Genomic DNA, 14,240 nt, shown 5'->3' with positions numbered 1-14,240 from the left:
CAAACGTACCTTTCTTGGTTTTTCTCATAGGGCAGTGTCCACGTGTTGGTCAGAGATGGACTACAATACAACGTGATTGTCGGGATTTTTTTGTGAATCGATTGTATTTAACATTTAAAGTGAAATATAAAGTTTCATTCCATTGATCTTAAAGGATCGTTAAGATGACTTATCAGATTAGCTTTAGGAAACCTTGTGGAATCTTCTTTGTCAAAAGTCTTTCTCATGTGAAAACCCCAGCAATGACCGAATTTGATGGCGATTTCTAATAAATTGATTGTTGTATATTCTAATTGCCATAGTGGAGAAAAGAACCAGAAACGTGATGTGATGCTACTCATTTCACCAACCAACACCAACACCAACACTAAAATTTTCAATTGATTTAATAATTATACATGTTAATGCAATGAAAGCCAGAGACGAGGTAGCAAATGAGGGCACGATTCTTTCAAAGCAACACAAAAAGAAAAGAAAATGGAAGGCCAGTGAGGAAATGTTAGAGCACTCGGGTTTCATCCATACATTTGGTACGTTAAAAGTGAATAGAAAATTGTTACAAAGAGACAAGCACGATGGGTCAGGCTTTGAAATTGGGCTCCTGCACATAATGGGATGAATGGGCCGTGAACGACGGGGATTCAACTTCAATGGAAGATGACATAAAGGCAACGCGGTTATAATCATGGAGATTTTATAAACTAATATTATTTCTTTGGAGAATAAAGACAAACAGATGGTACGGATAATTTCCGTGGCACGGACTAATTGATTATTTTATTGGTTTAAAACACGGAAAATGCACGGACACGGCATACTCTCACCCACACTCACTGCTTGTTGTGCTCTTTTGCGTTTGCTTATTAGGTATTTTTAGGTATGACTTTGCTTATTCATGCCTCACGTCAGATTTCACCTAATTTTACATTTCACTCCAATTCTTTTCCCACTACAATTTAATTAAGTTTTGTGTTCAAAATTGGTGGATGATTCCCAGTCTTTCCATTATTTTTTTTCATTATTTTGCTTTTTATCTTGATATCTACTACCTATTTTGTTGAATGGGGTTTAGAGAATTGTGATCATTAAGTATTGTTGTTGCGAGAAATCATATCAATCAGAGATACCCAGTCGACCTCGGAAGGAATTAGATAAGATGTATGCGTAGTTATTGATAAACTGTGAGGTTGATAAAACGACGTACAAAAATAAAGAATGAAAGATATTTTTATAGTAGTTCGGTGGTATAAAGACCAAGCCTACACCCACTATTTTTGTTATTGCTTAGAGGTGTTATAGGAGGCGAGAGAAGTTACGAAGGATGCACACGAGCTAAATGGAGGACATTTAACTCTTGCGGCCTATTCTCTCTTAAACACTGTTTTTACATGTATCAGTGTGTTTTCCTCTTGAACTTTACTAAAAAACTGGAATTGTCCTTTGAAACGAAGGCTGTAGGCTCTTTTATACTTGGTTTGTCTAACAGTGGTTGAGAGTGGATGTTACGAGGTTGCTTGCATGCATAATCCCCATAATTAGGATTTGAGTCAGTAATTTTTATACTGGTGACAGATCAGGCCATGCTAATGATAGTTTAACCCATGCTTGTAATAGTAATCACCTTGTGAGGGAAGGCAAACATTGATGAGACGACACATGGGAGGATCCTGACTGTTAGGCTTTGATATACCTTTTGGATGCATGGCACAAATCTGACCCTCAAGAAACTAGACACAACAAGTATTATCTTATCCACCTTATTTTGTAGACTCGGATTTATCTATTATCCACCTCGCCAAATAGAGTTAGGAGAATTAACCCAATTGGTACTATTGACTTGTTTGGAAAAATGTCATCTAGGCACCAAATGAGATGATTATTGGCAAGATGGGTATGGGATGTTACAATAAAAATGCTCTTAACGTGTACAAATGAAGTGATATATCACAATACTTTAAACAAGCATAAATGACCTCTTATTTGAACTTCACTCAACCTGGTTCTTGGCAGACAAAACAAACTCCTAAAGTGGCAAATGAAACTGAGATGCACTCATGCAACACTTAGCCTAAAGCCTAACCAATTAGTCCCTTAGTGCCCCTGATCAAGGCTTCAAAGTAATCAAAACCCTAATCTTGAAAAATAGGAAATGAACTGTACAAAGTGTTTTCTAATTAATACAGTTTTGTAATTTTGTGAGTTGAGTCAACATGTGTGTGTGCCCCAAAACCACAATGAACATTTTGACAAACGGGAAACCATTAAAATTTTAAAAACATAAATATATAAAAAAAAAAAATGCAATTATTAACTAGTTCATGTAATGACATATTAAGCATAAAGTAAATCTCCAATAAAGAATAATAATAATATATCACCTCTCTTCTTCTCTATAGCCTAATCTTCTGGCCACCTTCAATGCGTAAAATAGTGTACTTTGCCCTTTTCATAACTTAGTGCTCTGAAATCACATAGAAGGTACATTTTCGTACACAACAAAAGTAACCAATAGTGCAAACTTATTTTAACGGAATATTTTAATTTAAGAGTATGCGTGCACCTGTTAAACCAATTGGGATATCAGATCCCTTCTTGTCGCACTGTACATTAACTTACAAAAGTCCAGAAATTAAGGTATGTTTGTTTTATTATTTTTAGGAGTATTTTTGAAATATTATTAACAGATAGGGTTGAATAATTATTATGAGGTAAAATTTAAAAATTAATAAAAAAAATCTCTTAGATTTGCTGATTTAACTAAATACCCTAATATATAATTTTTTTATAAAATGACAAAAACATCTCCACCATACACAGTTGCCAGATTCCGGTCACCATCGTTAGAATCTGGCTGAAATCTGACGTTATGGCGCATGATCGACTGGATCTAGCTAGCTGGTCGTGTGACGAGATGGCCTTTTCTAGCCAAATCTACCGTGGATCTGGCAGAAAAAGGCCGTGTTTGATTGTCAACGACGGCCATGTCTTGGCTGTCGTTAAAGACCAGCTACGGCCAAAGTTTGGTCTTTTCTGGTTAAATCTAGGGTGAATTTAGCCGGAAAAGGCTAGATCTGGCCGTGTTTGATTGTCAACGACGGCCATGTCTTGGCTATCGTTGAAGACCAATTACGGCCAAAGTTTGGCCTTTTTTGACCAGATCCACAGTGAAGCTGGTTGGTAAATGATAGATCAATACACTATCGACCAGATCCAGTCGGTAGTGTGTCATTATACTAGATTTTGATCATCTTTCGACGGTGGTGGCCAGAATTTGATAAATGTGAGTGGATGGGAGTGTTTTTGTTAATTTCTAAATTTTTTTTAAGGGGTGTTTAGTTAAATTAATAAAATTATGAGATTTAAAGATATTAAAATAAAATATAATAATATTTTCAGAATATGAAAATAAATGTATATTTTGAAAATAATATTAATAGGATATGGAAAAATAATTAAACAAACGGACAAAAAATTCCAATAACCCAAGACTTCCCGGTCGAACCTTCAGTGATGCAAACATGGAACCAANGCTGTAGGCTCTTTTATACTTGGTTTGTCTAACAGTGGTTGAGAGTGGATGTTACGAGGTTGCTTGCATGCATAATCCCCATAATTAGGATTTGAGTCAGTAATTTTTATACTGGTGACAGATCAGGCCATGCTAATGATAGTTTAACCCATGCTTGTAATAGTAATCACCTTGTGAGGGAAGGCAAACATTGATGAGACGACACATGGGAGGATCCTGACTGTTAGGCTTTGATATACCTTTTGGATGCATGGCACAAATCTGACCCTCAAGAAACTAGACACAACAAGTATTATCTTATCCAACTTATTTTGTGGACTCGGATTTATCTATTATCCACCTCACCAAATAGAGTTAGGAGAAATAACCCAATTGGTACTATTGACTTGTTTGGAAAAATGTCATCTAAGCACCAAATGAGATGATTATTGGCAAGATGGGTATGGGATGTTACAATAAAAATGCTCTTAACGTGTACAAATGAAGTGATATATCACAATACTTTAAACAAGCATAAATGGCCTCTTATTTGAACTTCACTCAACCTGGTTCTTGGCAGACAAAACAAATGAATTCGTATACGCTCCTAAAGTGGAAAATGAAACTGAGATGCACTCATGCAACACTTAGCCTAAAGCCTAACCAATTAGTCCCTTAGTGCCCCTGATCAAGGCTTCAAAGTAATCAAAACCCTAATCTTGAAAAATAGGAAATGAACTGTACAAAGTGTTTTCTAATTAATACAGTTATATAATTTTGTGAGTTGAGTCAACATGTGTGTGTGCCCCAAAACCACAGTGAACACTTTGACAAACTGGAAACCATTAAAATTTTAAAAACATAAATATATAAAAAAAAAAAATGCAATTATTGACTAGTTCATGTAATGACATATTAAGCATAAAGTAAATCTCCAATAAAGAATAATAATAATATATCACCTCTCTTCTTCTCTATAGCCTAATCTTCTGGCCACCTTCAATGCGTAAAATAGTGTACTTTGCCCTTTTCATAACTTAGTGCTCTGAAATCACATAGAAGGTACATTTTCGTACACAACAAAAGTAACCAATAGTGCAAACTTATTTTAACGGAATATTTTAATTTAAGAGTATGCGTGCACCTGTTAAACCAATTGGGATATCAGATCCCTTCTTGTCGCACTGTACATTAACTTACAAAAGTCCAGAAATTAAGGTATGTTTGTTTTATTATTTTTAGGAGTATTTTTGAAATATTATTAACAGATAGGGTTGAATAATTATTATGAGGTAAAATTTAAAAATTAATAAAAAAAATCTCTTAGATTTGCTGATTTAACTAAATACCCTAATATATAATTTTTTTATAAAATGACAAAAACATCTCCACCATACACAGTTGCCAGATTCCGGTCACCATCGTTAGAATCTGGCTGAAATCTGACGTTATGGCGCATGATCGACTGGATCTAGCTAGCTGGTCGTGTGACGAGATGGCCTTTTCTAGCCAAATCTACCGTGGATCTGGCAGAAAAAGGCCGTGTTTGATTGTCAACGACGGCCATGTCTTGGCTGTCGTTAAAGACCAGCTACGGCCAAAGTTTGGTCTTTTCTGGTTAAATCTAGGGTGAATTTAGCCGGAAAAGGCTAGATCTGGCCGTGTTTGATTGTCAACGACGGCCATGTCTTGGCTATCGTTGAAGACCAATTACGGCCAAAGTTTGGCCTTTTTTGACCAGATCCACAGTGAAGCTGGTTGGTAAATGATAGATCAATACACTATCGACCAGATCCAGTCGGTAGTGTGTCATTATACTAGATTTTGATCATCTTTCGACGGTGGTGGCCAGAATTTGATAAATGTGAGTGGATGGGAGTGTTTTTGTTAATTTCTAAATTTTTTTTAAGGGGTGTTTAGTTAAATTAATAAAATTATGAGATTTAAAGATATTAAAATAAAATATAATAATATTTTCAGAATATGAAAATAAATGTATATTTTGAAAATAATATTAATAGGATATGGAAAAATAATTAAACAAACGGACAAAAAATTCCAATAACCCAAGACTTCCCGGTCGAACCTTCAGTGATGCAAACATGGAACCAAGCCATTCGCACATATATATAAAGATATTAGACTAGTCAATCTCAGGTGCTGAACGAAGGATACCCTGAAAAGATAAGATATTATAAGTACAGAAATATTGCATTCTTGTGCTGCAAGTACAGTACCAATATTAATGGTTGCAGCCAAATAGTATATTTGTGACATTAATTATTTCCTGGGAAACTTTATATTGTGAAGTCAAGCACATCAGTTCATCCTAAAAATATATTATCAGATCAACGGCTAGCTCAGCCATGATCAATGTACAAGGATAATGATATGTATTGTGATGTTTCTGATCATGATTAAACAAAGCACTGTAACTACTTGGTTAAGCTTCTGACAGAATCCTACTATAGAATTTTAAACAAATACTTAAGAAATTAATGCATATAATCAACAGCGTAATGAAAGAGACAATAGAAAGTGGTATAAAAACCACAATATTCTCCACTATGGATAGGTGGTGTCATTTTTCGTTCAGTCATCACTAAAATATGCAGAACTTTCAACCCCCAGTCCTTTATATTATTATTTATATACTCCACTTAAATTTTTTTTTTTTTTTTCTTTTGACTCGGCTTCATCGGATCTTTTAGGTAATAATTTTAATATCAACAGTTTCAAACTACCACCAGTAAATATCCTATGAATAATCTCTACAAAATTCTACATGCATCTGCTCATAGATCTTTCATATTATTTTGGAAAACGGCACTATCAGCTTACATACAAGAAATTGATATATGCAAGAGAGAAAGAACTGCAATATTCTCGAAGGAAATGATCTATAAGCTCTAGCACGATTGATTTGACACTCCAACCATTATATTTTTTCGCATTATCATGACAAGATAATCAAATAACCTTGTGAAAGTTATCATACATCTGTCTGATCATGGTCTCTTCAAGGGATGAATATAGTGACTTATAATGGTGGAGTTCGCCAAGTTGCCAATTAAATGACCGCAATTGATTTACAGCAGAAGATATTATGAAATATGCTATGTACTAACCTGATCAAGTCATGATCGATGTCTACTAAATACTAATAAGTGGTCATTCTAAGGAATTGTTGCGAAAAGACCATTATCTTATTAGAATATAGAACACACATGCCATGCAAGCGTGTTCCACTACGGTCACTAAGTTTGTACTAAAACAAATGTACAAACAGCATGTGGTTCTTCATTTTCCAATTCTTTTCATCTTATTGATAAATAGAAATGAAAAGGTAATTATCCACTTTAGAGCTTAGTGTGAGTTCTAAATTTCTACGTGTCAAGGGATGGTTATATATAGTGGGCTAATCCTCAACTCAACTTCTCAAACCAACCTCTGAAATAGAAAGTGTAATTCAAAGACAAGAGCAAAAGTGAGAAGAATAGAGAGAAATACTTTAGTTACCAATGGGCTCAACTGTGATAGCTATTCCTGATGGAGAGGCTGTTGCTCCTGTTCCCAAAGAGAAGAAGAGGTTTCGAGAATCTCTTCTGCTTGTAGTTTCCTTCCTTCGGGAAAAGAAAAATAAACATGATACGAAAAAACTGATTCATAGTATCAAAGTTGGTATTGCTCTTGTTCTGGTTTCTCTTCTCTATCTCCTTGATCCTCTGTACAAGCAAGTTGGAGAGAACGCCATGTGGGCTATAATGACTGTTGTCGTCATCTTTGAGTTCTTCGCAGGTTGGTTTATATACCTGTTCATACTATTGATGTTATTCTGACTTCTAAGCTTGTACAAACTAGCTTGACATGCATGTATTCACCAATTAATTTGCTTTCTTGTGGAGAGTTACATATTTTTTAATCAAACATGCCAGGTGCGACACTAAGCAAAGGCTTAAATCGTGGACTGGGAACTATATTAGGAGGTGGATTGGGATGTTTAGCAGCAGCTTTTGCTCAAGAAGTTGGTGGAGTTGGCGACGCCATTGTAGTTGGCACTTCTGTATTCGTATTTGGTAAGTTTTTAGTTCATTCTTGGAGATAATCACAAGTAACTTAACACAGACATTCTGTTTATTCCTCGACTTGAAATGCTTTAAATTTATTTTATTTTTCGAGAAAAAGAAAAAAAAATACATTTTTTTTTTTAAATTTATTTTTGCCCCAGGAACCAGAAACTTTTTAAGTCACTAATGGTGGCATCCAATTAATTACCATCATTGACATTTTTCTCCAAGTGGTATCCATTAATTCTGGAACTTAGAGATACCAACTTTTTCTTCTTGATCAACTTCACACTCCATTATCCTAGCCATTTGGTAATCTATGGTTAATGTCTAGAGATAGAAATCATTCTAACTTTCTATTATGAGTTAGAGAGCAAATCCATGCTATCACAGTTAAGAGATTAATCCAAGATCAGGAATTTATACCTCTTTCAACATGGCGAGCAGGCTTCAAGAAAATTATTACCACATAAATAAAAACGTTCATCTTTTCTAGAATCATCTTCTCTATTTTAAGCATACAAGTCCCAACATGTCAAATAACCCACCCTACTAGTAAGAAAGACCACTATGTATCACTCTTCCCTTTCTCATTATTATCAAGCATCTAAAAACAAATCTGCAAATCATGAATATTTCAGGTGCAGCAGCAACATACTCCCGATTGGTTCCAAGAATAAAAAAAAGATATGACTATGGAGTAATGATATTCATCCTTACCTTCAATTTGGTCGTGGTCTCTGGCATACGAGCTGAGGAGGTCCTACAATTAGCTCGTGAACGTCTCACAACAATTGTTTTGGGTTTTTCTGTCTGCATTTTCACAAGCTTACTAGTCTTCCCCATCTGGGCTAGTGATGAGCTTCATGACTCTGTAGCATCCAAATTTGAAGACCTCGCTAGTTCTATTGAAGGTAAAAACTTCTCTACCCAAAAAAAAAAAAAACCACCGAAGAATAACCATATAGGTTAGAATCTACTTTAATCTTCAATTAATGTCTAAAATATTGTTGCTTCTCAGCCAACAACAGCAGCTAGTAGAATCTTAGCTATGAATAGTAGAGACGAAATTAATATAATTGTTAAAGCTCGTACTTTATCCAAACTTCTTATTGAGGTTACTATGGCTCATGTGCTTGCTTCTTTCTATAGATTCGACATAAATTATCTAATAATTTTTGTTAATAAATCTATAAAAGAATTTTAAAATGACTTAATTAAATGTTATTTATTGTAGGATGCTTCGAGGAGTACTTCAGATTAGTAAATGAGAAGGACAACCAACCCAGTTTTAGTTTCAGCCGTTGCAAAACAGTGCTCCATTCAAAGTCAAAGGATGAGTCACTGGTATATTATCTCTTCTTGTCAGCCATTTTATGAAAGAATGATAAGATAAATGCTTAATCAATATTCATTTGAAAAGTCACATCAATTATTTAAAGTAAACTAGAAGCTAATTCAAAATTTTTACTGTTGCTCAGGTAAATTTTGCAAGATGGGAACCATGGCATGGAAAATTCGGGTTTTCCTCCCCTTGGGCAAGATACCTTAAGATTGGAGAAAATCTTCGGGATGTGGCAGCAACAATCCTTTCATTTAAAGGATGTCTTCAATCTGATAGACAGGTATAGATAATATATTTGATTTGTTACTGTCCATTCACCACTGCAAATTCAATAATTAATTACTTTATTGAAAACTTTCTCAAAAATTATTATCAATTCATGGACTTATCTCATTCAAACTGTGTCATCAGACCTCACAAACTCTGAGAGAACTAATCAAAGAACCGTGTGAAGAAGTTGGGTCATCACTTGCATGGACCCTAAGAGAGCTTGGAGATAGCATGAAGAAAATGAGAAGATGCCAAACAGTTACTTCAATAATGCCAAAGTTGAAGTCAATGAGACAAGAGCTAAGTCTGGTCATGTCTCCTTCTACACTAGGACTACTGGAGAATGGTGATGGACTTGAAATAGCAAGTTTTTTGTTCACAGTGACGGTGATGGTAGACAAGGTGGAAGAATTAACAAAGGAGGTTGAAGAACTTGGGGAACTTGCTCATTTCCATGTTTAATAGACAATTATTCTATAAGCACGTTATACTGTATAGATTTTAGAGAAGCCTATGTGATATGCCAATTTTTGGCTTGTTGAACATGCATGTATGTTTTAAGTTGTTAAAAAAAAAAAAAAAAAAAAAAAAGAGAGAGAGAGAGAGAACAAAAAAGTTTCATGGGTGAGATGATCAATTAGCAAAGAGATGAAGTAGAGGAGGGAAAAGGGAGTTGATCAATGGTAAAAAAGTTGAGGTCGATAAAAAGAAGTGATTTAATCTTGAGAATTAATGATAAAAGAATATTACAATTACAAAGCTAATAGCACTACATTGGTAGCTAATACAGTTGGCCGATATTTTGAATTCCTAATTGTTAAAATGTTCAGTGATTATGAATTTATGATCATGTATCACACACATACAGATTAAGATTAACAATCTCTGTTATTTTAATTTGTTTTCATTAGATTAATATTCTGTAATATTAATTGGGATTCACAGCCCAAAGACTGGGAAGAATAATTATTGTGAAGGGTATAGAATGAACAGAGGATCCATTAAAAGACTCCTAGTCCAAAAACAGAACAGGGTAAAATTGGAATGATTCTAAGCCAAGTAAAAAAATAAAAACTAAAGTTTGGTGGAGCCGTAGTGGCCATTTTACCAATCAATTCAGGTCCAGGACTAAATGATGAAGTTAGTTACCTAAAGAATGTATTGACACTTTCCTAGGAATCATCATTGACTTCTCTTGCACATTTCAACAAACAGTTCAGTGACAATGGTTCGAAACCCTTAAAATGCTGACCTTTGCTGGCATTTAAGTAATGAAATGTGCCACATAGATGGCACCAAAGATGGCACGATTAAAAAAGGAGTAACTGTATAATAACCGTAGTTACAACAACCATGCTAAATCTATATGAGATTTGAAGTAGGGAAGAATAAAATATAGGCCGTCCAGCCAACGGACTGCATGGAACCTATCCAAAGCGTTGGTTCCAGCAGTTAACATAATTAAACCAAGTTTTATTTATTCATAAAGTATTCACATAATGACATCTACCTAATTGGTTTTCCATGAATTTAATTAACAAAAAAATTAATAGAGAGAAAGAACATTTCCATGTTCTGCCAATTGATAAAGACAAAACTCATGCTTCATAATGATATTGATGGATAAACCAAAGAGAAAATTGTGCATAAAACTCATCAAAAGTCAAAACTTAGTTTCTGTTAATTGAGAGAGAGAGAGAGAGAGAGAAAAGCTACAGAAAGAGGCACAAACAGAGATGGGTTTTCTTCGAAATTTAGCATTGATTATTGTTGTTTTGTTTACGTTATGCAAAAATGTGAGAAGTGTTCCAAATACAAATGTGACAAGTGTCCTCTGCAACTCGGGGGTGTACACAAGAGGTGATCCTTTTGCAATAAGTTTAGCCTATGTTCTTGCAGAACTAGAGACTGAAACACCAACAAGCAAAGGCTACGATTACTACAACATTTCTCCCTATCCTAATGCTTTCGCCTATGGTCATGCTGCTTGTAACCAAAATCTCACAAGTTCGGACTGCACTACTTGCCTTGGTGCGGCAAAAACAGCAATGTTTAGTGCTTGTCAAAGCCGAATAGGGGCTCGCTCGGTGCTCCATGATTGTACAATTAGGTATGAGCAATATCCCTTTGATAATTAAAAGGCCAGGCTCCCAATAGATGGGACTTGATCTGATAAGTTTGTATTCTTGTGACAAGTTGTGTTGTTACCTTATCTTTTGAGTGAAATGATTTCTCTTTTCCTTAATAGGATTTCTTTCATTCTTTCCTGGTTTTATCTAATTGCAGATATTTAGAATACATAATTTTTCCTAATACAGATAATTAGAACAGTACAATTGTTCTTTTTATGGATGAAGGCGTCAGCCGAATGATTGTTAGTTCTACCATTCTGAATGATCAATGAATTCTACTACCTGTTAACATGCTAATTTCGAAAACATGTATTATAGATGTTATTTTTCATAAATGTATAACCAAACCCCATTTTCTAATCAAGCAGGTATTGATGTATATCTCAATTAGAAAAGATCTGTGTAGCTAATCCATTAACCCAATAGATACCAAGTGTGGGTGGGTTGGGGGCAATCAATTCATCAAGTGTTAACACCTTTTCTTGTTCATGTGGGGCATGTATCTTAAGTTTAAGCGAAACCCTATACATTTTAGTAATTAAAAAGAATAGATGTCTGTACATTGCCTTACCAAATTATCAACATCTTTATCTTCTGAAGCTTGTTAAGATAATTCTGATAATGAAATTGTATATCTTAGCAGACAAGAAGAAGTAACTAACCTGGAATTGAGCACATTAACAGTTCACTGCTGAAAACCTCTTCAAGCTAAAATATTGAAAAAGAAAATAAATGCATTACACAGCTTTCCGAATGTTGTGCCAGGTGATATTTTGTTGTAATTATTAATAAACTTACTATGGTATCAAAATTACCCGAGTCTGGCAGTTGATCTTGAAAGCTTAGGAGATGTTTCCAATTAGCACCTTGATCTTCCATATTTCACAGTCATAACTGGAATGCGAGAATTTCATGAAGTGTTTGTTACAATGCTACACAGAGAGTGAGAGAGAGGACAGAGCGTTCCTCTATTACTATACCGCTTAAATGAAAAAATAACCACCAAAAATATGGTAAAACCAATTGTATCAGATTAAGGCATCAGTAAATAAATTTGTAATATGTCTAGATTCTCCCACTCTTTTTACAATCTAATGAAATGCATGGACTTGAATCCACATCCAAATTCAACATTGATCACAATCAATTAAAAAACTAATTATATGAAGTAAATATTACATAGATGGCACAAACAACCTCATTACTTTTGTAGAAGTAATTTCCACTCTGGAGCTTATTTTTATTTGTAGATTATTGACAGAATCTTTAGGAGCACTCTTGTTTCTTTAGCTACTTTACAGCATGTAACTTTAGAGCATATAATATTAAATGCTTGTTTCATTAGCTGCTTTACAACATATAATATTAAATGAGAGTCATGACTCCATAGTCACTTTAGCCAACAAAATGGATTATCAGGTCCATGGTTAAACCAGGCTAAGGACTAAGAACCTACAGGCAAAGCAAAAACCTTTCCATTTTTTTTTTTTTTTTAATAGTTTTTAGAAAGAAGAGAATGTACAACAAAATAAGATGTTTCTTTCACATCATAGATCTGTAAACTGAGTGTCAAAACCAATAAACTTACATAAAGTTGAAGGACCTCGAGTTTGCTCTCTAGAAGCAAAGCTTGCACAAATTGATATAACAAAATGTGTGTAAATCCTTGGAGCTGTGGGAGGGTAAAAAAAGGGTAAAAGAAACTTGTACTGAAATTCTACATTTCTCTATACATACAGAATTGCAAGGATCGTAAATAGGATAGACTGTTTTAACTTCACCTCAAAATTGTCCCAAAAATTTGGTATTGTTCCGATAACTAAGTCCATTTCATGTTGGTGTAATTCAAAAAGATATGGAAGGTTTAGTTAAACTTTATAAGCATGCAAACTCTCGCTTGAAGGAGAAGTGCATAAAGAAGTTCATTCAAGGAATCAGGGACACCAGGCAGGCACAAGTTCATGCAGTCCTGAGTCCTGGTATCAGTTTTTCCATCATACATGACCATCTATTCTCTGGCTTGTCATGTTTGTGGCATTTAACAAAGTTTTTCACTTGTTACTCAGTGATGGATTGGTGTAAGTGTAACACAGCAGAGACTATACTGAGATATAAGCCCAAGAATTATGACAATGAGCCAAACTCAGGTAACCTTTGCAAGTGGCAACGGTCACCAATTTTCTAATCGCCGTAGTTGCTAAATCCGCCCAATTTATAGACAACCAACAACAACACGTGTTTCTGACTAATTACACTAAAAACTAATGAAGTATACAATGCAGTACGTGCTATGGAGACAGAATAAGTAAAATATAAAACAATTCTCAAACTTGAAATCAGAAAAAAAGAAATCCAGGATGAGATGAACCTGATATAATAAGCAAGGCTACGTATTCTTTACTTCTCTACTAATCCAAAATGCAGTTTAATTTCATCAGCTATCCTTCTTAGAACTAAATAAGCGAGAGAAATAAGATTAATCAGTGATCAGATTACATTCTGATAAACAGATAACATCAGTATAAGAATTAAAAATGTAAATTGATTCATATAATCGTTATATAAATGGAATCTATACAATTAAACAATGCTAGAAACTTACTGTTCACGAGATGGAGGAGGGCAGATATCAATAAAATCTGATCTCGTTTTCAACTTTCATGTTTTGATGATAATTTTGATAGTATTGATGTGATTCGCACTGGAAGCTTAAACGCAAATGTTCATTCCTTACCGCCAAATCCAAATTCTCATTTTATAGGGGATCGTGCAGCTTGAATTTATAAGAATTTTTTAAAATATTTAAAAAGATTTTTTAGGCGTGTTCGGTAGATTTTTTGAAATATGTTATTCTGAAAAATTATTTTAAGTTGAATCGGGTTGAATTAAATCGAATAGAATGGATTCTACAATGTGTT

The 14,240-nt window shown here is 34.4% G+C and overlaps 2 protein-coding genes across 2 annotated transcripts; both read left to right on the top strand.

The window, feature by feature from the left end:
- The first annotated feature begins 6,924 nt into the window (after nt 1-6,924).
- On the top strand, nt 6,925-9,881 carry LOC116122041 (aluminum-activated malate transporter 12-like). The gene is made up of 6 exons (XM_031407950.1): nt 6,925-7,306; nt 7,444-7,584; nt 8,217-8,489; nt 8,813-8,922; nt 9,057-9,200; nt 9,332-9,881. Exons 1-6 carry the CDS (start codon nt 7,030-7,032, stop codon nt 9,650-9,652), a joined length of 1,266 nt encoding a protein of 421 aa, XP_031263810.1. The 5' UTR covers nt 6,925-7,029; the 3' UTR covers nt 9,653-9,881.
- A 1,001-nt stretch (nt 9,882-10,882) lies between these two features.
- Nucleotides 10,883-11,435, top strand: LOC116122044 (antifungal protein ginkbilobin-like protein). Its single transcript, XM_031407956.1, has one exon. It carries the CDS (start codon nt 10,927-10,929, stop codon nt 11,326-11,328), a length of 402 nt encoding a protein of 133 aa, XP_031263816.1. The 5' UTR covers nt 10,883-10,926; the 3' UTR covers nt 11,329-11,435.
- Nucleotides 11,436-14,240: the final 2,805 nt, after the last annotated feature.

The sequence above is a fragment of the Pistacia vera genome, unplaced genomic scaffold (genome assembly GCF_008641045.1).
Source record: "Pistacia vera cultivar Batoury unplaced genomic scaffold, PisVer_v2 Contig130, whole genome shotgun sequence".
Classification (NCBI taxonomy): Eukaryota; Viridiplantae; Streptophyta; class Magnoliopsida; order Sapindales; family Anacardiaceae; genus Pistacia; species Pistacia vera.
The sequence above is the reverse complement of the archived record's forward strand: the minus strand, read 5'-3'. Positions and strand labels throughout refer to the sequence as shown.